This window comes from Neomonachus schauinslandi, chromosome 11 (assembly GCF_002201575.2).
Source record: "Neomonachus schauinslandi chromosome 11, ASM220157v2, whole genome shotgun sequence".
NCBI lineage: Eukaryota > Metazoa > Chordata > Mammalia > Carnivora > Phocidae > Neomonachus > Neomonachus schauinslandi.
In genome coordinates this window covers 31,039,378-31,058,694 of record NC_058413.1, presented here as the reverse complement: position 1 = coordinate 31,058,694, position 19,317 = coordinate 31,039,378, and the positions used below count along the sequence as shown (strand labels likewise).

The window sequence follows — 19,317 nt, the reverse complement described above, 5'->3', positions numbered from 1 at the left end:
CAAATCTAGGAATGGGCAAGATCTGGGACACAGACATTCATTGAGCTTCTGTATGCTAGACATTCTACTATCTATTTTACAATTGCATGTACTCTTAATTCTTCCAACAATTCTATGAGGAAAGCATTGTTATTTCATTTTACAGGTTAGCAATTGGGGCTTCAGTAGGTTAAAAAACTTACACAATATGAATAGCAAGTCTGGGATTCTAACCTCTGTTGATCTGACTCATTTTTTTTTGGCTACCATGGTACCCCCAGACTAATGAACATCCTATAAGGTAGCCCTGTTTCCATCTCAATAGCCTTTGTTCTTTCAATAATAGCTTTAAGGATAAAGATTTGGTCTTTAGAGTCAGATCTGGAAAGCAAGATTTCATTCTCTCTCTCTGTGTCTCTCTTTCATACACACACACACACACACACAGACACACACACACACAGTAAGACAGAGAGAGGGAGGGAGAGGTCATGGCAAAATAGGGCAAAAGCCAAACACAACAACAAAATTTTCTCCTGGAGGCACTAGGCATGTTAACAAGGTGCAGTATAGTATTTTTAAGAAGGGATTCAGGTGTTTCTTCACAGCCCCACTGTGGTATAGTCTTTAGGTCTTAAAGCTACCATATCCTTATTACTTAAAGTCCTCACAGTGTGATACTGACAATCAGTCCAACACATTAACTACAGGAGTAGTAACTGTACTGTTAACAAAGCTATCTTACTAATAAGTAAGGCCTCAGTTGGTTCATCACTTAGAATTCCTTCACACATTTCCCTAAAGGAAGGTAAACTGGAATGAATGGTCTGACAGAGTGAATGCTATTTGCTACTACTGTGATCTATTTTATTTGGCTAGAGGTTGTTTTTTCTTTGTCTCCTGCACCTGAAATTACCATCTCAGGCTTGTTTAGTACTGTTTCTTGATTCCTAAGTTTTACCCCATGGTGACTTTAGTCATGGGTTTATAAACCAATATCATTAAACATTGGAAATAACATACATTATTACCATTAAGGTTGTTCAATTTTTTGTGAGGGAAACAGACTGGGAGTATCTTCTTGTATAGACTTTCTAAGTTCAATTTGTGCTCCCATATAAGTACTCAGTTACTTTATAATCTCAGAATTAAGTTCCTGAGATATAGGCACCATTAAATATCTGTCCATATCTTGTATCTTCTTATAGTGAAAAACAAAATCAAGCAGTAATTTAAATTTTGAACAAGCTAAATCCAAACATTTTCCATTATTTTAGTTTAGGGGAAATCTGCATTAGTAATAATAACTTCTTTGTGAATTAAAGGTTAGTAAAATATTTTAATTTCCTGCTGCCCTTGACCTTGATGAATGTCACACACAATCCACTATTGCTCTTATGATGGGTATTTGAAATGGAAAATCTATTTCGTTTGTTTAAGATTTCAGTCTCTGACTTTAAAAAACCTCAGACGTTCTCTTAGACTCTGTGTGTATGCCTGACTTCAGTACTCTGAAATTTCACCTCTTGTCAATGAAAACTGACGTCAGCAAACTAATTGGCTCTTCTTGTGCGTAGGTACCCTGACATGCCCACCGCAGCTGATGTTGTGAACGCTTTAGATCAACAGGCACTTGCATCCATCCTGAGAACGTACGGGGAGGAGAAGCATGCCAAGAAAATCGCTTCAGCAATCGTTCAGGCACGCAGCCTTTACCCCATCTCCAGAACCCAGCAGCTTGCCAGCATCGTTGCAGGTACCCTCATTAATTCTGAACAGTGTCTGAGAGAAAAAAAAAAAAAAAAATATATATATATATATATATAAATCCCCCAAACCCCCAGAGGGATTCATTTGTACTTAAAATCATGCAGGATAGAATCTTGCGTATCCTTCTCTCCATACCAGCTTTCTTTTGGTTTTGCAAGCTTCTCCCCTCCAACACCTCTCCCCCACACAATTTAAGAAAATACACTGTAGTTGCTGATTAGTTGAACAATAGATTTTTTTTTTTATAGAGGTAATTTATCATTTGTGCCTACCAAGGTGAAATGTGGAATGACAAGAGCGGAAGAATTTCTTGATCCATCACAGTGGTTGATAAGCATTCTGTATAAGATCTGACATTACCTCTCTTAGTTTCACATTTCTGCATTTTAATATTTTGGGCAAAAGGAGAATTGCATTGCCCAACTGCTAAAATAAAATCCAGTGACTCATACATCTATTCTAAACAACCAGCTAACAAAGGGTATGTGATGTATAGGTTATTCCACTTTGTGAATGCTAACTAAATCAGCCTGAGGGGCTTATTGAAATATTTCATCTTTTGTGCTGTTTGCCACCATAAACCTCTTGAACTTAAGTCTAGCTAGGAGGCGCTTTATTATAGCCTTTCTGTTTGAAGCCAAAGTTGTTTCACAGCTGTGTTCCGTGATGAAAGTTTTCCAAGGCAAAAATACAACTCCTGCAGTTATTTAACAGAATTCCAGTGTTAAATTCTTCATCTTGTTGGGCCATCTGAAACCCTACATCATTTTTATTTACCAAATGTATTAGGATTTCTTTTCAATGGCTCCTGTTAAGTTACTTAAGTAGCTAAAGAAGTAGTGAAAATGAATAATTGTGTAGCTTATAAAAAGAACCTAATATTAGTTGCCTCTATCTTAATATTATGTATAGTTTAAGGAATAAAACTTGATTATAAATTCATTCAGATGAAGATTTAGAGATCATATAGCAATTGTTTTATGACATAATTTAATAAAACTCTATTTTACTTAGGATAATAAAATATAGAGTTGGCCAAGTCTTTAAATTTTTTAAGCTTTATACATACCTCAAGGCCTTTCCAACTTACTATTGAGATTCCTGTAGTCAAGTAAGAGCAAAATTCTTATAGGTTATATGATCATAAAATATTCCATGGTATTTTTTCCCAAAAAGAGTTTGTATTAGCACACTGCATTAATTTGCCCTCTGTCTTGTATCCCTTTCTTTCCACTCTATACTCACTAACCATTACTACCTTACCTTACCCTTTCTGTCATTCTTTAGCTGTATATGTTGTTCTCTGTCTCCCATATTTTTATACATGAGAAAATCCAGAATTTTCTAGTGCTGAAAATGAGGATCAGGGCTAAGGGCATCCTAGAGATCATCCAGTCAAAAAACCTCATCTGATAACTGAAGAAACTGAGCCTCAGGGAGGGTCCGTGGTTTCCTCCAAGGTAGACAGCCTAGTTAATGGCAAAGTCAGTACTGATCTAGAATTCGGAAGCTCATGAATTTTAGGCATAACTGGGAATTTGCCTTTAAGATATTGAGTTAACTTTTTTGTCTCAGGGTCCTAATCTGCAAACTTGGGGTAATAACACTGTGGCATTACACAGAAATTATATCAAGATGTAGAATAGGAACAGTTTAAGTATTTTCAGAAGGATTATGATGTGGAAAACATATTAGGGCTATGAGAAATGATATCATAAAAATGAGAATATTCATATATGTGTAGAATTAAATAAATGCCATTAAAAGATTGAGTTCCCCATAATGAGTCCTTTTTTATGGCTCAAATCAACCCATAATAATACATATTTACTGATGATATAATTCTGTGGAAAAGGGAAAAACAGAAAAAAAATGGGTTTGCATTTTGTGCTCTTTTATTCAAAAACCATTTTGGGAGAGGATGCTAAATACCAGGCATTATACTGAGTACTAACAGTGGAAGGGGGGAGCAGATCAGAGCCTCTATTCACAAAGTTTACTGACTGGTAAGTGGCTGAATAAAAGCATAGTATAGTAAACATGGTTCTTCTACTTATAGTGGAAATCTCCTTATTTATCATAGTCTGAAGTTATGATTGTGTGGGTAATAGAAAAAGTTGGTACATGTGGAGAATTATAGAACCTATACATATTTATATATATGGAGATGCTCGGGTCCTAATTGCAGTTCTGCAAAGTCCATTCTTACATAAACCACAACCATGGTGTGTCTTCTACAGCTCTGATTTTATTTTTATTAAAGTAAAGTTAGAGTTTAAAGGTACTTACAGAGCAATCTGAACATATTTTCTAGATTTTTATAATTTTTCTATCTTTCATAATTACCTCATGTGCATCTAATTTGATTGCATTTTTTACATGACTTACCTTTATCGAGAGTCTCCAAAGTGTCTACGTTAGTTTTCATGAGAACAGCAGATGTCTTTCATTTTGCATTCATATTTCGCCAGTTTATGTAATATTTGATTAAATTAATTAATGGCAAAAGTAAGTGCTCTGGGCTATAAGGGTATAGCTCTTTCGGTGGGAGCAGGACTGTATAGGAATGCTCAGAGTAAAATACTACCCTGAGACACTTGAACAGAGAAAGGGATTAATTTGTCAAGTCTCTTAAATAGAAGTGTCTTAAGAGAGCTACTTATAGAGGAAATATGGAAAGCAATGGAGGGCCCAGTAAGGTTCCTGTATTAGTTTTCTAGTGCTGCAGTAACAAAGTACCACGCATTTGGTGGCTTAAAATAACAGAAATTTATTCTGTCACAGTTCTGGAGGCTAGAAAGGCCAAAGTCAAGTTACCAGCAGGGCTCTAGGGGAGAATGCCTCCTTGACCATTCCTAGTGTCTGGCAATCCTCGGTGTTCCTTGGCTTGTATATGTATCACTAAGTCTCTGTCTCCACTATCATGTGGGATTCTCCCTGTACATGTTTTTGTGTCCAAATTTTCCTTTTATTATAAGGACATCAGTTGTATTGGATTTAGGGCCCAACCTAATAGAGTATGTCCTCAACTTGAATGATATCTGCAAAGACCCTATTTCCAAATAAAGTTATGTTCACAGGTTCCTGGTAAACACAAACTTTGGGGGACACTATTCAACCTGGTACAGTTCCTAAGCAATATCTTTATTTAACAAACATGTATTTTGGCAGGCTATAACATGCTATGACTATATTCAGACATCTTTTCTGGTTCTAATAAAATCATACTAAGTATGTCCAAAATTATCAAGCACTCTGGGAAATATGCCACATAGTAAAGCCCATATATTGATGGAAATATAAATCACTTCCTTTACTTTCAAAAAGCTAATAATCCATTAGGACAAGGAAGACCATGACACTTGTAATCACAATATACTTAGTGGAATTACATAATAATTCAAGTGATTAAGTTGTAATTTGTAAAACCTAAAGCCTAGTGCCTTTTGCTAGTACAAGTAACTACAGTTCCAGTACTCTTCCAATATCATGTAAGCACCAAAAGACAGGTTTGAGGCTGCAGTTTGGAACAGGACACTTAAAACTACCATGAATTACTTTGTAAATTACCAAATTAGTAATTTATCATTCCAAAAACAACCTGTGGGACTTCACTATTCATACGCACTATTTAGAACTACTAGCCAGAAATTTTAATATTAATATCTAACACATGTTAGTGTTCTCTCCAAAAATAATTCATAAATAACAAAGCACATTTTGTTAAGCCTAGTTTATGTTCTAATACAGTTATAACTAAAAAGTTAGATTTATGAAATCTAAGACCTGAAAATGACCTGAGGGACTAATTTAATGTAGAACCAAACTCTTCCTCACCTCTAATAAATGGTCATCTTGCTTTAGCCTTGTCATCTCCATCTGTTTTACTCCCCTTGTATTTCTGTGAAGAGGAGCACATTTCAGTCTGAAATTGCTAGTTCCATAAATAGAGACTTAAAGTCTTTAGAAAGCATGAATTCCTTAGAATAAAATCCAAATTCCTTTCCATGGTTTGCAAAGCTTTTCATGGACCAGCTCTTACCTGTCTTTTCATTTTCATCTTTCTTGCTCTCCACAATAATCTCTGTCCTAACCATACTAAAGTTCTTATAGTCTCGTCTTTCCAGCACACCATAGTCGCTCTCACTTACAGGCCTTGTGTATTATTAACATTAACACTAAAGTGCCCAACCCCTATCCTGTCCTATCGCTAGTGCCGGCTCATCCTTTCGAGCGTAAGTGAGGTGTCACTTCCTCCAGGAGGTTTTTTCTAGCTCTACACAGATTAGTTGAGATGCTCTCCTCCATGCTCCTGTAGCACTGCATTTCCCTGTCACAGCACTTCCACTGTTCTCTTGCTTGCTTCCTATTTAACTTCTCTCCTAGACCTATACTGTCTAGTACAGTTGCCAGTAGCCACATGTGTCTATGGAACTCTTGAAATGTGGCTGCTCCTAACTGGAAGATCATATATGTAAAATACACACCTTAACTTGAAAAAAGAATTTAGTGTATCTCAAAAATGTATATGTTCATCCTGTGTTGAAATGGTCGTATTTTAGAAATTATTGGGTTACATACAATATTAAAATTAACTATACCTGTTTCTTTTTACTTTTTCAAGGTGGCTATAGAAAATTTTAAGTAATGTATGTGTATTGTATTATATTTTTATTGGATGGTCCTGCTCTAGATGATAAGCACGCTGAGGGCTCTGTCATGACTCTCTTACTCATCACTGTACCCCCAGTGCTTAGCATAGTTTTGGCTTTGGAAGGCATTTGGTAAATACTTTTTCAAAGTTAATGTATAAAATAAATAGATCAGGAAGGTTCTGCTTTTATAAAGTTGGTATTCAGTGAAATAACATCAGTGGAACTAAAAAATTGGTGTTCAGTCTTGGAGGTCATAAACAGTGATTCCCTCCATACCATTATGCTCTAATAACACTAACACTAAAGTACTCAAGTAAATTAGGAAAAGCACATTGCCTTCCCAGTACTTTCGTTTATTCATCTTCAGGCTGAAATGATATTTTTCCTCCCTTATTCTTTAGAGATGCTGTGAAAAAAAAAGAAAACTAATAAAATATTTTTATTAATTAAGAATTTTTAATGGGAAACAATACATATAAAAATCTCTCAAGCTCTCCAGGAAAAAGATTTATGTACTTAATTTTGTAAAAAAAAAAAAGGCTGTGATCTAGATTTTACAGAATGTATATTTGAATTATGTAGTCTTAAAAATGTAGTCTTCAAGTCCTGGTTCTGCAGCTTGCTTTCTATGTAAAGTCGAACAGTTCTAGGCCTTATCTTTCTCATCTTGAAATGGAAATGAATAGTATTTATGAAAATGATCATTTGTTACTTTGTTCATAACCCTACTATGTTTTGCTTAAATTAATATTGAAATTCACTGGGTGCCTGGGTGGCTCAGTCGTTAAGCGTCTGCCTTCAGCTCAGGTCATGATCCCAGGGTCCCAGGATCGAGTCCCACATCAGGCTCCCTGCTCAGCGGGAAGCCTGCTTCTTCCTCTCCCACTCCTCCTGCTTGTGTTCCTGCTCTCGCTATCTCTCTCTCTGTCAAATAAATAAAATCTTTAAAAAAAAAAAAAAAAGAAATTCACTCACAGTTTTCAAGTTCATGCCAGAATCAAAGTATGCTGATCACTTTTCAGATCATTGAGATTTAGATTCAAATTCACAAAAATAGATAATCAATGCATTGATAATCAAGAAGTGGCAGAAGGCTTACGAGATCAATTTTTGAATGTGAACAAGGAGGGGGATAAGCTTCTTAGATATGTTTGGTTCTTGTTGATTAAATATATAGACTTATTATTCCCTGCCTGAAACTTTTATGTAACCTTTATTCTGACTCATGAACTGGGTACATGGCCAGAGCTTAATGAATGCTTGTTGAACAAATAAATCAATAAAAAGATGTGTACATTCCCAGCCAAAGGAAAATGAAAATCCAGGGGGAAAAAAAAGTATAAGTTGTTAGGTATTACTGAGAATCAATTATACTCTGCCCTTCACACTGAAGAGGGGGGAGACCCAAGAATCAAAGTATTCAGTATAAATTAAAACAGCTTGAGGAATAAATTGAGACTCTCCAGGACATGGATCAAAAATTCTCAAGTTCTTTGTCTGGTTCTGCTATTTATTTGCTCTGTGAACTTGAGTTAGTCACTTATCCTCTCTGATCCTTATTTCCTCATCTGGAGAAAAAGAATAACTAATTCTTGCTATGACCAATAAATGAAATAGTATATAAGAAAGTTCTCTGTGAATTTTAAAGTGCAAATACAACCATAAGCATTTTCTTTTTCTCTCTATCCAGACCTGGGGTGATCCAGGGAGCAAACAGGTACACTAGTCAGAACCGTGACTGTGGTCTTATACCAGCAAATACCTATCCACAGCCAAACAGTGTGATCTGTGATAGGCTGATTGCTTCAGTCCAAGATGTTCTTCCCTTAGGGATTATGTGACTTTTAGAAAAAAAGAAGAATCTTTTGCTGCGTCAGTACGTATAAGGTATATCTCTCCACAGTAAGCAATAATAGCTTACGCCTCAGCTTGTATCCAAAATCATCTTTTTTCCAGCGAAGTTTTGTTAATCTGGAGAGAAACATTCAAAGTACAAAATAAATAAAGTGCAGCATTCGTTAAGAAACAGTCATTGCCATCAAATTTTAGCAGAACTGTTTCCTGATGAAGTTAATCAGATTAGTTTGCCATCCCTTTATTGTTTTAATAACCTACGTGTTGCTTCCTCCATCTTCCCCAAAAAGCACTCTGGATACTAACATTGCCATGATTAAGAAATAAATGAAGATGTCAGAGAGTTCGATTGTCACTCTGGTGGAAAATGGTGTGGTCAAACCTACAGTCAAATTTGGATGGCTTGCCAGTGAGTCATAGTTGTCATTGTCACCGCCTATGATAATGCACTTATTCTGTCATTTAAATCTCTTGAGTTCAATCTGTTATACACTGTGTACATTAGTATGGTAACTTCATGCCAACTAAATTATCAAATGACATTTCATAAGTAAACTTATTTCTTATTTTAATAAGTAATCTTTCCAAGAGTCATTCTGTACAAGAAGCCCAACTCAGAAGAGAATGAAATGTGAAAAAGAAAGAAAGAAAGAAAGGAAAGAAAGAAAGAAACCTGAAAATCTTTTCCTTCTAAAAAAATCTGGCAATTCTCTGTTTGAAGTAACAAGTGGGGAGCCAGGATTGCTCTAATCCCAAGTAACTGTGGCCCAAGCCTAATTTAATGATGATGATGATGATGATGATAACAGTAAATGCTAGCTAACACTTACTGAGCAAATATGAGACACTATCCTAAATTATTTTTATGTATTAACTCAGTCCTCACCAATAATCCGTAAGGTGGATACTGTTTTTATCCCTATTTACACATGAGTAAACTGAAGCACAAAGAATCTAAGTAACTTGTCTCTTGTCAAGTGGAGCTGGAATTAGAAGCTAGTAATCTTACTCTAGACCCTGTGCTCTTACTTAGGACACTACCCTAGATCATTTTCTTATGATTAAGGTAAAGTATGAACTGTTGCTGGAGAATGCTGACAGCTCAGTCTTCCAGGATCTCACATACTCATATGGGATACAGTCATAAAAGCAGCTCACTCTGTCACCCTGTGATAAATGCTGTATGTAATAGAGTAATGAACAAAAAGGCATGAGAACCCATGCCTTTTTGAGTTATTGGGGAGAGGGGTTAGGTAGAAGTTACAGAAAGGAGACCTTTGAGTTGAGTCTTTTAGGAGAAGTGATTGCTATTTATAGAAGAGTCCCTTGCACCCAGTAGATACTCATTAACTGCAAAAGTGAAATAACAAATGAATAAATAAATGAAGAAGCAGGTAGGATTTCAGAGGGCTGAGGGGAGTAGAAGACAGGCAAATTCAGGGTCCAATCCCAGGACCCAATAGAATTCTAAATCCCTGGAATTCCTTCCCATTATCTTGGTTGGTATCCACTATCCTAATTGTGACCTTGAGTTGGGTCAGGTTTTTAGAAAATAGTTCGGCATAATCACATTCTCTAAGTGTTACTGATTATGGCTGAATTTCAGACTGCTTCTATGGAACAAGAGAAGGGAAATACTTCATTGCTCCATTTCTTATTATTTTATATTTTGTGTACTTGTACAAGTGAAAATTAAAGTGATCTGCTGGCATTGTATGTTCTGCACATAGCAGTTTTCACATTGGTATTAATTTTGTAAAGATGTGTATAAATAGCCTGGCCATCTTATCCTTCTCTTTATTGATTAAAAAAGAAGAAGAAAGATTATTTGTTCCTGAACTACTTATTCAGAAGTCTTAAGAATCTGGTGCTAGATATTTACAAGAGCTTTCAATTTAAGAATTAAGATCAGGCAGTCTTCTATATTAATTGTGCTACCATCTTGATTTTGAGATTGACATATATCAGATCTCGTCTACATGGGAGGTATAATAACATGTCTTTACTTCACCATTAAAGTACTGAGAGGATCCATGATGTGAAGTGCTTTTCCTAAAAGGAGGTTTCAGACATTAGCTATTATATTTGTACGTTGGGAACATTTTTTTGAAGACAAGCATCTGCTTTCATTTTCAAAGTTTAAGTGTTTAAATCATCCCAAAAGAATGTCAAAGAGAACCCCAAATGTTAATAGGTTGATAAAGATCAAAGATTATATATTTCTAGGGCTAGGAGGGGGAATAGTGAATGAAAGAGTAGTTTTGATGTTTAAGCTTTAATCATAACTGAAAACTAACAAAAATACTTCCAAATTCTTTTCTCTTATATCTTTTGCTTTGTGCCAAAGTTAAGAAATTTTGGACTATCTGGAAAAGATATTCCTAGGAATTTAAAAATAAAAGGAGTCTATATTAATTTTTCATATCTTTTATATATGTAACTTTTTTGTATCTTTCCCCATATTTTTATTTTTGCCAAGGATATAGCAGTTTTGTCATTTCCCAAACATTGTAATTTATTTTACCCATTTATTCTTTATGGGACTATATATTGCTTCACATATTTTTAATTACTTGGAATCTCTTCTACCATATTGTAAATCAGAGAACATATATTCTCCCCTTATGTTTGCAGATAGCACACAGTAAGCAATAGGAAATACTTGCTGACTTCCTATATTCTCATAATGCATAATTATTCATTTAATGGCTTTATCAGCTGGACTAACTCTGAGAGTAAAGCTTAGATATATCTTTTTCATTGTTATATCCTCAAGACCTGATACAGCATTTGGCTTATAATAGATATTTAGTTACTATTTCTTGAATGAATAAATCAATGTCCATTTCTTTGTAGTTCTTGTGATGTTTAGAAAGTGGATGAGACCAGAGAGAGCTAATAAACAAAGTTTTACAACCAACTAGGGTCTTCAGCAATAGGCACTTTTTATTGTTAGGTAGACTCAGACCTATAATAATAAGAGAAACTGTCATTATTTTCTTGACATTGTAATGTCTTTCCTGTTCTCTAAAGGGTAAATCAGGTTCAATATGTCATACAATACTGGGTCAGTCTTCTGTATTTTCAGTTTCCTCATTAGCAAAGCAGGTACTTTGACCTAACATTGAGATGAGACGCATTTCATATATACATTACATATTCATTTAATCATCAAGTATTTATTGTGCGTCCACTTTCTGGTAGGTACTAATGAAGTTGCATAAATGATTAAGACAAAGTTTTCATCTTCTAAGAATTAAAAAAAAGTGATTTTCCCTATTTAGATAGTAGTCTTCATAGTTAGTGTTTATTTGGATATATCAAATGTTTACTTTTTTTTTTTTTTCTTAGCGTCGCTTCCCACTCCTTTCTGGGATCAGTTTTCTTCTTACCCAAGTATATATTTTGATATTTTCAGTGAAGATCTATGAGTGATACATTATCATAGCTTGTCTAAAAATATTTTTATTTTGCCCTCACTTTTGAATGATAATTAGTTGAGTATAAAGTCAACAGGTTTGTGATTATTTCCACTCAGTACTCTGAAGGTAATATTTTATTGTCTCTTGACATTTATTATAGTTGATGGAAAGTCTAATTGCCATTATTTTATGGTTGGTCTTTTTCTTTCTCCGGCTACCTTTAAAAAATTTCCTGTCATTGATGTTTAATTGTGATGTGCTTGGTTGTGATTTTGTTTTTATTGGTCATTAATGAAACAGAATGAACTTCTTTAATATTTCTCCATTTCTGGAAATATCAGACATTATATCTTTCCATATTTATTTCCCCTACTTTCTTGACTCCTGGGCAGCAGTTATTACTCACCACGTCTCTCGTATTTCCTGTGTCTTTGTCTCTCTGTGTTACAATCTAGGTAAAATCCTTCCCTGGTTCACTAAGGCTCTCTTAAAGAGATAGTTAATCTGCTGTTTAACCTATTTGTTGAATTTTTAAAGTAGGAACTAGTTGTTCCTACAAGTTCTATTTTTAAAAAATACTGTTGTTCTTATTCTTTCATTATAATCTCTATCAATTATTTTAAATCTTAATTTATTTTAAATATAGTAAATACATGTAGTTATTTCATATTTGTGCTCATTTGTTCTGTTATCTCCAGTTCTTCTTATTTATTTCATCTGCTGATTTTATACACACACACACACACACACAAACACATATATGCATAAATGTATAAGGTGTGAACATATCTTCAGTGGGTTTTACATACACACCCATCCCCTTTAGGAACCCTGCTTACTTTGTTTATTTGTTGTGGTTTAATGCTTGCTTCTTCCTTTTTTCCTTCCTCTTTTCCACCTGATCATCTACCTGCTATGCGAAAAGTAAGTTAGGCTATTGAGGTTGTAGAAATCAAAGACACATTTAGGCAGACTTAAGTAATAAAGGGTTATTATAAGCTATATGTGATAATAAGGAATTATTATAAAGCTATTCATGTTAATAAGAAAGACAGTTATCTGAGCTGCACAGTGAGGGTTCTGAAAGACTGGAAGATAACTCAAATGGTTGTTCAGGATACTACACAATTTTGCAACTAAACTATCATGTTGCAGCCTCAACAGGAAACATCTTTGTTTCTCTGTTCTAGTAAATTATCATTATTTCGGTTTGGCTATTCTCTATGTCTAGCTTCTATGACTAACTTTTTTTCTAGGATTACTAGTTTCTGCTTACTCAGATCTTTTCTTTCTTGTTTTTACTTTCTCATGGCTTCTACTTATATAATCTTCTTCTGTGTGCTTTAGTTTTTGCTTCTTTTGCCAATTGTTTCTCTTTCTCCCTCTTTTCTCATCAGTCCATCTTTCTTTGTCTTTGCCTGGGAGTCAAGCTCCCTAAAATAAAGGATTTAATTTGTGCCATAGTTATCTTTAGCTTTTCCTTGTTTGGCAGAGTTTTACACTAGTTCCATTTAAAATGGCTGCCATTGGATTTACATGGTAATAGTGCAGTAACCAAAGCTTAAAGAACTACTTAGTACAGTTCCAATCATGTAATAGATTTTTCCTCAGGTTGTTAATTATTTAAATAATGCTTTAAAGAAGGAGCTTTCTTGAAATTGGCTATAACTAGTGGGGAGGTTTTTTTTCCCTTTAAAATAATGCATCTACCTATGTAAACAAAATGAGCCATGTAATTCGTGTCTTTTTCAGTAATGTTTTGTTGAAAAAGTTGTTGTATGACTATTGTATAACAATTCTTCTAATATGCTACCAGAACATGATAAAATTTATGGTTTCCCCAAATCTCCAGTGGTAATCAAACCACTCTACTGTCCAAGGCTAATGCTCTTATTTTGAGATTCTCTCTTCCTACCCTGTCCCGCATCCACCCCACCAAATATAAGGCTTACACTGAAACGTCTTCTCTCTAGAATGTCAATTTTAGCAGGTCATCTGATAAATAGACAGACAGACAGATATGGCCCTGGCTCAGACCACATTTCAGAGGTCTACTCCCACATTTCCAGTGGTCTGCAGGGCATCTCCCTGAATTTCTTGCCAACACCCCAATCTCAAAATGTGTAATGTGGCAAATTCATAATTTTTTCCACAAAACCATCTTAACTTCCTGGGTTTGTTGTCCATATGGTAATACCTAGATACCATTCAATTGCTTCCAGTTTGCTGGCTGACCATGCAAATCTGGCTTCTGACTCACACCACCACTGGTGACTAATAAGACTCCTTGTTTCACTATTCTTGGTTCCCAGCTAACTTGATTTCTTACACATTCTATACTTACCTGAGTATGACTAGCTCTAGTCCTGACCAGCTTCCACTTTATCTCTTATCATGCAGTGCCCAATTCTATTACTCTTTTATCTTTATTAACATAGGTATCTTTTGCTTTGCATCTTTAACTCTTCCCATGGAATACCGTCTTGCCTATTTTCTTGGAAATCTTGCAGCACCATTTCCTCTATCCTCCCCAAGGTCCAGATTTTTATCACCACTCCTGGCCAAGTCCAATCTCCCTAAGTCTTAATTCCTACTCTGCTACTAATTGTTACTCAAGACAAGTCACTTTTTCTCTCTGGTCCCAATTTTATTTTCTTTTAAAAGGAAGGTATATTAAACCATCCAGTCGCTAATGTTTTATGAAATTATGACAGGCATTTTCCTAGTCTCTGGCATGGAAACTTCAGAGATAGCTTTGAATCATTTTCTGACACCCCTCCCCCCACCCCCACAGTTTTCCACTGATCAGTTATTAAATTCTACCCTGATTGTGGCTTTTGATTCAGTTCTTTTTTCCACATCCACCACCACCACTGTTTTATTTCTTGTTTAGACTATTACAGTAGAGGTTTACCTGCTTTCACTCTCTCCCCTTAAATCCATTTGTTACATATATTTAGGAGTGTCTGCCCAGCCCTCACTCTCTTCCCTTAGAATTGCCCAGAACCCTACCAATTCCTGATACCTGATAAAGAAAGAGGTTGGATCTAGGAAGCTATGTTTATACCAGGTCACCCCAGAAGCAGCTGATTAAGTCATATAAAATAGATACTTCTCTCAAAAATGTGAGCCACAAAACCCAGAAACTATAATTATATGGTATTAGGAATGTAGAATTGAGACCAGATTTGCCTTTCTGTCAATCCAGAGAAAGGTGAAAGTCATAGTTAAGAGAACTGGGAACCAAGAGCAGAGTGAAGGAAATAAATTTGCAGAAAGAACAGATGTCCAGAAAATGGAGGAGATGTTCACACACACACACACACACACACGAATGCACACAAATGCACATACACAGGTGTGGAATGAGTGCTTGTCTGATAGCTTTCCAATTTCCTTAAAGTCTAATGGTATTTCTTATAGTTGGCTATTTGTGATCCCTACATTTCCTTTATTTTTTTTTACTTAAGTTAATTTTGAGTGGGCTTTGTTCCATTCCTTAACATCCAACCCATCCCCTAAGACATCACAATTTTACTAATCATGTAATTTACTTGTTCAAAAACTTTCATTGGCTCTCCGTTGCTGATGCATTTGATCCCAGGTTCCTAAGTTTGATGTATTTGGGTCCATTCTCTGGCCTGAGCCATTGTTTTCACCCTTCTCTTTCATCATCCTCCTATATTCTTACCTAATTGTTCTCTCCTTTTCTCCCCAAACATGACTTTTACCTTCCTTGTTTACGTCTTTGATCATGCTGTATCCTCTAGCTGGAAAAACAACATCAACAAGAAATAAGCAAAACAAAACATCTCCACTGGTTGGAGACATTTCCACTCTTAAGGCCCGGCATAAATGCTAGGAGTGGGTAATTTTTCATGATTGCTTCCCTGATCTCCTGAATAGGGTATAGTCTTTGATTTAAACTATCATAGTATTTTGGGGCGCCTGGGTGGCTCAGTTGGTTAAGCGACTGCCTTCGGCTTGGGTCATGATCCCAGAGTCCCAGGATCGAGTCCCATATCGGGCTCCCGGCTCAGCGGGGAGTCTGCTTCTCCCTCTGACCCCGCCCCCTCTTGGGCTCTCTCTCTCTCTCTCCCACTCTCTCTCTCTCTCAAATAAATAATAAAATAAAATCTTAAAAAAAAAACTATCATAGTATTTTGTCCATATTTTATCTTCCTCATGGCAGTGTGGTAGAGCAGGAAGAATATAGGCTTTCAAGTAAGACAGAACTACATTCAAATCCTGGTTTTGCTACTTAAGGGTTGTGTAATTTTGGCAAGTTATTTAATCTTTATGTACCTCAATGAGAAAAAAAAAAACAGTAAGCAAATAATCATTCAAATGAATAGAGAATTATAAATTGTGTAAATGTTAAGGAAAAAAGTACAGGGTAAATGAGACAGTATAGTAGTGGGATATAGCCTGGTTAGGGGTTTAAGAGAGGCCTCCCTAAAGAAGTGGCCTTTAAACAAACACTTGGAAGAATAAGTAGCCAAGGACAAGTCTAAGAAGAGAATTTTCAATACAGAGAAACTAAGCATAAACAAAAGTACTGGGGCCCTTCTGTATCTTATTTCATCACTAATATTTTCTCTTCTCTTAAAGATTACTCTTTCTCATTTTTTTATTATTTCATTTTTCACGTTATGATTTGTGCTGTTAGTAAGCTTACTTCTCATTGCTCTATTTCTATTTGACATTTTATAGCATAATCTTGATAATTGCTACGATCAATTTTGTGTATCTATTAAGCAGTGCCACTTTGGTAGTTGACTAACCTTTTCTTCTAAAACATTGAAATATGAATAAACCAGGACAAGCACTGCTCTTTTAGTTCTAACATCTCTTGATTGTTTCCTTTTGATGACTTCACTTTTTCTACTTTCCTTATCTTTCAGTAAATTTTTTAAAGATATATGTAGATAGATAGATAGATAGTTAGATAGATAGATAGATATGTATGGGTATATATGTCTTTTAAAAATTTATGTATATTGGGGCACCTGAGTGGCTCAGTCAGTTAAGCGTCTGCCTTCAGCTTAGGTCATGAGCCCAGAGTCCTGGGATTGAGCCCCGCATCGGGCTCCCTGCTCAGTGGGGAGCCTGCTTCTCCCTCTTCCTCTGCCTTCCACTCCCCCTGCTTGTGTTCTCTCTCTGTCAAATAAATAAAATCTTTTAAAAAAATTTATGTATATTATATATATGTATATATCCCTGTTATATGTTCATAAGAAGAAGTCTAAGCTCTAGTGGGATATTGGACATCTAAACAAGTAATTCTAAAATGAAGCAGAATAGGGCGCCTGGGTGGCTCAGTTGGTTGGGCGACTGCCTTCGGCTCAGGTCATGGTCCTGGAGTCCCGGGATCGAGTCCCGCATCGGGCTCCCTGCTCGGCGGGGGGTCTGCTTCTCCCTCTGCCCTCTTCCCTCTCGTGCTCTCTGTCTCTCATTCTCTCTCTCTCAAATAAATAAATGAAATCTTTAAAAAAAAAAAAAAAATGAAGCAGAATATTTTGCCACTCCCTTTATCTTTTCTTTTAACCACCCCCCCTTTCCCATTGACTTTATGATGACATAGTCTCCCTTTTATCTTCCTCCTACCTCTCTGATTTTACTTTTTTAGTACTAATTCCTCTTCCTCTGCTTGTGCTTTAGTGTTGTTATTTACTGGGGGCTCAGTCCTTGGTTCTTTTCTTACAGTACATATCATGCTGGGCATCTACATCCATTTCCCCAGATCTGACATCATCTGTATTCCTATCTTCAGCTCAAATCTTTCTACTGAATTCTAGGCCAATATTCGCCTGACTTTCTGAACATATCAATCTATTTATCCTACAAGCATATAAAGTTCAGTGTTCCAAATCTTGCTTACCTCTTTTTCTTCCAATGCACCTAACCACGTTTACCCAAATGCACAAATCAAAACCTTCAAGTCAACCTTGAGTTGAAGTGAAAAGGTTTATCACTGGAACTTTTCAATTCTGCCTCCTAAGTGTCTTAAATCCTTCTGTTTCCCCCCACACTCCCCGCCCACCTCTGGGTTTCCACTGTCATTGTCTTATTGTAAATTTTTATCATCTTTGCCAGAATTATTACCTTAGTCTTCTAACTGGATTCTATTTTCTGTCTGTCTCAATCTCCTCCAGCCCAAACTCTACCAGAGTAATGGTGATATGTGTTAAGGCGGGCACTTGTGATGAGCAATGGGTGTTATATGTAAGTGATGAATCACTAAATTCTACTTCTGAAACCAATATTATACTGTATGTTAACTATAATTTTTTTAAAGATTTTATTTATTTATTTATTTGACAGAGAGAGAGAGACAGCGAGAGAGGGAACACAAGCAGGGGGTGCGGGAGAGGGAGAAGCAGGCTTCCCGCGGAGCAGGGAGCCCTATGTGGGGCTCGATCCCAAGACCCTGGGATCATGACCTGAGCTGAAGGCAGACGCTTAAAGACTGAGCCACCCAGGCGCCCACTAACTAGAATTTAAATAAAAGTTTGAAACAAAAATAAATAAATGAAATAAAATATACTTAGAGTTATATTTATAAAATAGAAATTTCATAATAACAACCTCTCCATAAAATTCTTACTAGGTTCACTATCATCTATAGGACAAAATCTAAACAACTTAACATGAAAACAAAGTCCTTCGTGATCTGGCTTCTGCATGTTGTTGTAACCTAATTTCTCCACTGCCCTCCCCACCACAGCACTCCATGTCTGCACCAAACTGCTCATCATTCAGGTTCCCAGACTAACTTTCTGCTTTCTCATTTCCATCCTTTTGTATATGATCTTCCTCTGCAGGGTATGACCTCCTTCATGTCTTATCTTGCCCCCCACCTATCCCCTAAGTCCTTCTACTTCTTTTAGGACTAGGCTTATGTATCGTTACTTTGGATCCTTCCTGAACTTTCCTTTTCACCATCCTCCTGAAGTTACTCACTTTTTCAGTATATTGTTACATCTGATGTTTACCTGCTATTTATATATCTGATGAATTTTTGCTTCATTATACTTTGTTTCCCTTATATACTTTGTGAGGTCTTCAAGGACTTAATTTACCTGAATAGCCTCAGCACTCTCTCTTAGAGAATATGTTGAAGAAGTCAACAAACTGGATTAAAGAAAGCAAGAACTATTGAGTCACGTATATTTGAGTTGGCTGTGTCATTTACCAGCTGTGTAAATTTGGGCATTTATTACCTTCTCTGAATCTGTTTCTTCATCTGTAAAATATGGGTGATAATAACTACCTCACAGGATTCTTGGATTACTAAATCAGACTATGTATTTTAAATGCCCAATAGAGATCTATCTCTAGTAGATATCTATTTATTTTTAACTTTTGTTGAATGAACACATAGAAATGAGTGCATGAGCGAGTGGATAATTGAGTGAATGCATTTGAATGAATAGAATAAAAACTATAAAAATTTTTATAATGGATTCACCAGGAAAGACTTTCTGTACAAGCAGCTGTCTTACTCTTTAAAGGGATGGTTAAGATGTCAGCAGTCAGGGCGCCTGGGTGGCTCAGACAGTTAAGCATCTGCCTTCGGCTCAGGTCATGATCCCAGGGTCCTGGGATCGAGTCCCGCATCGGGCTCCCTGCTCCTT

At 36.0% G+C, this 19,317-nt stretch overlaps 1 protein-coding gene across 2 annotated transcripts in view; it reads left to right on the top strand.

Annotated features, from left to right (window-relative positions):
- The window catches only part of METTL15 (methyltransferase like 15), a 186,186-nt gene that overhangs the window by 148,151 nt on the left and 18,718 nt on the right, over positions 1 to 19,317 (top strand). The window contains exon 4 of one of the 2 annotated variants that reach the window (XM_021685883.1): positions 1,557 to 1,735. In XM_021685883.1, the coding sequence (XP_021541558.1) occupies positions 1,557 to 1,735 (179 nt within the window). The remainder of the gene's footprint in view (positions 1 to 1,556; positions 1,736 to 19,317) is intronic. The other variant, XM_021685884.1, reaches the window with a different exon arrangement.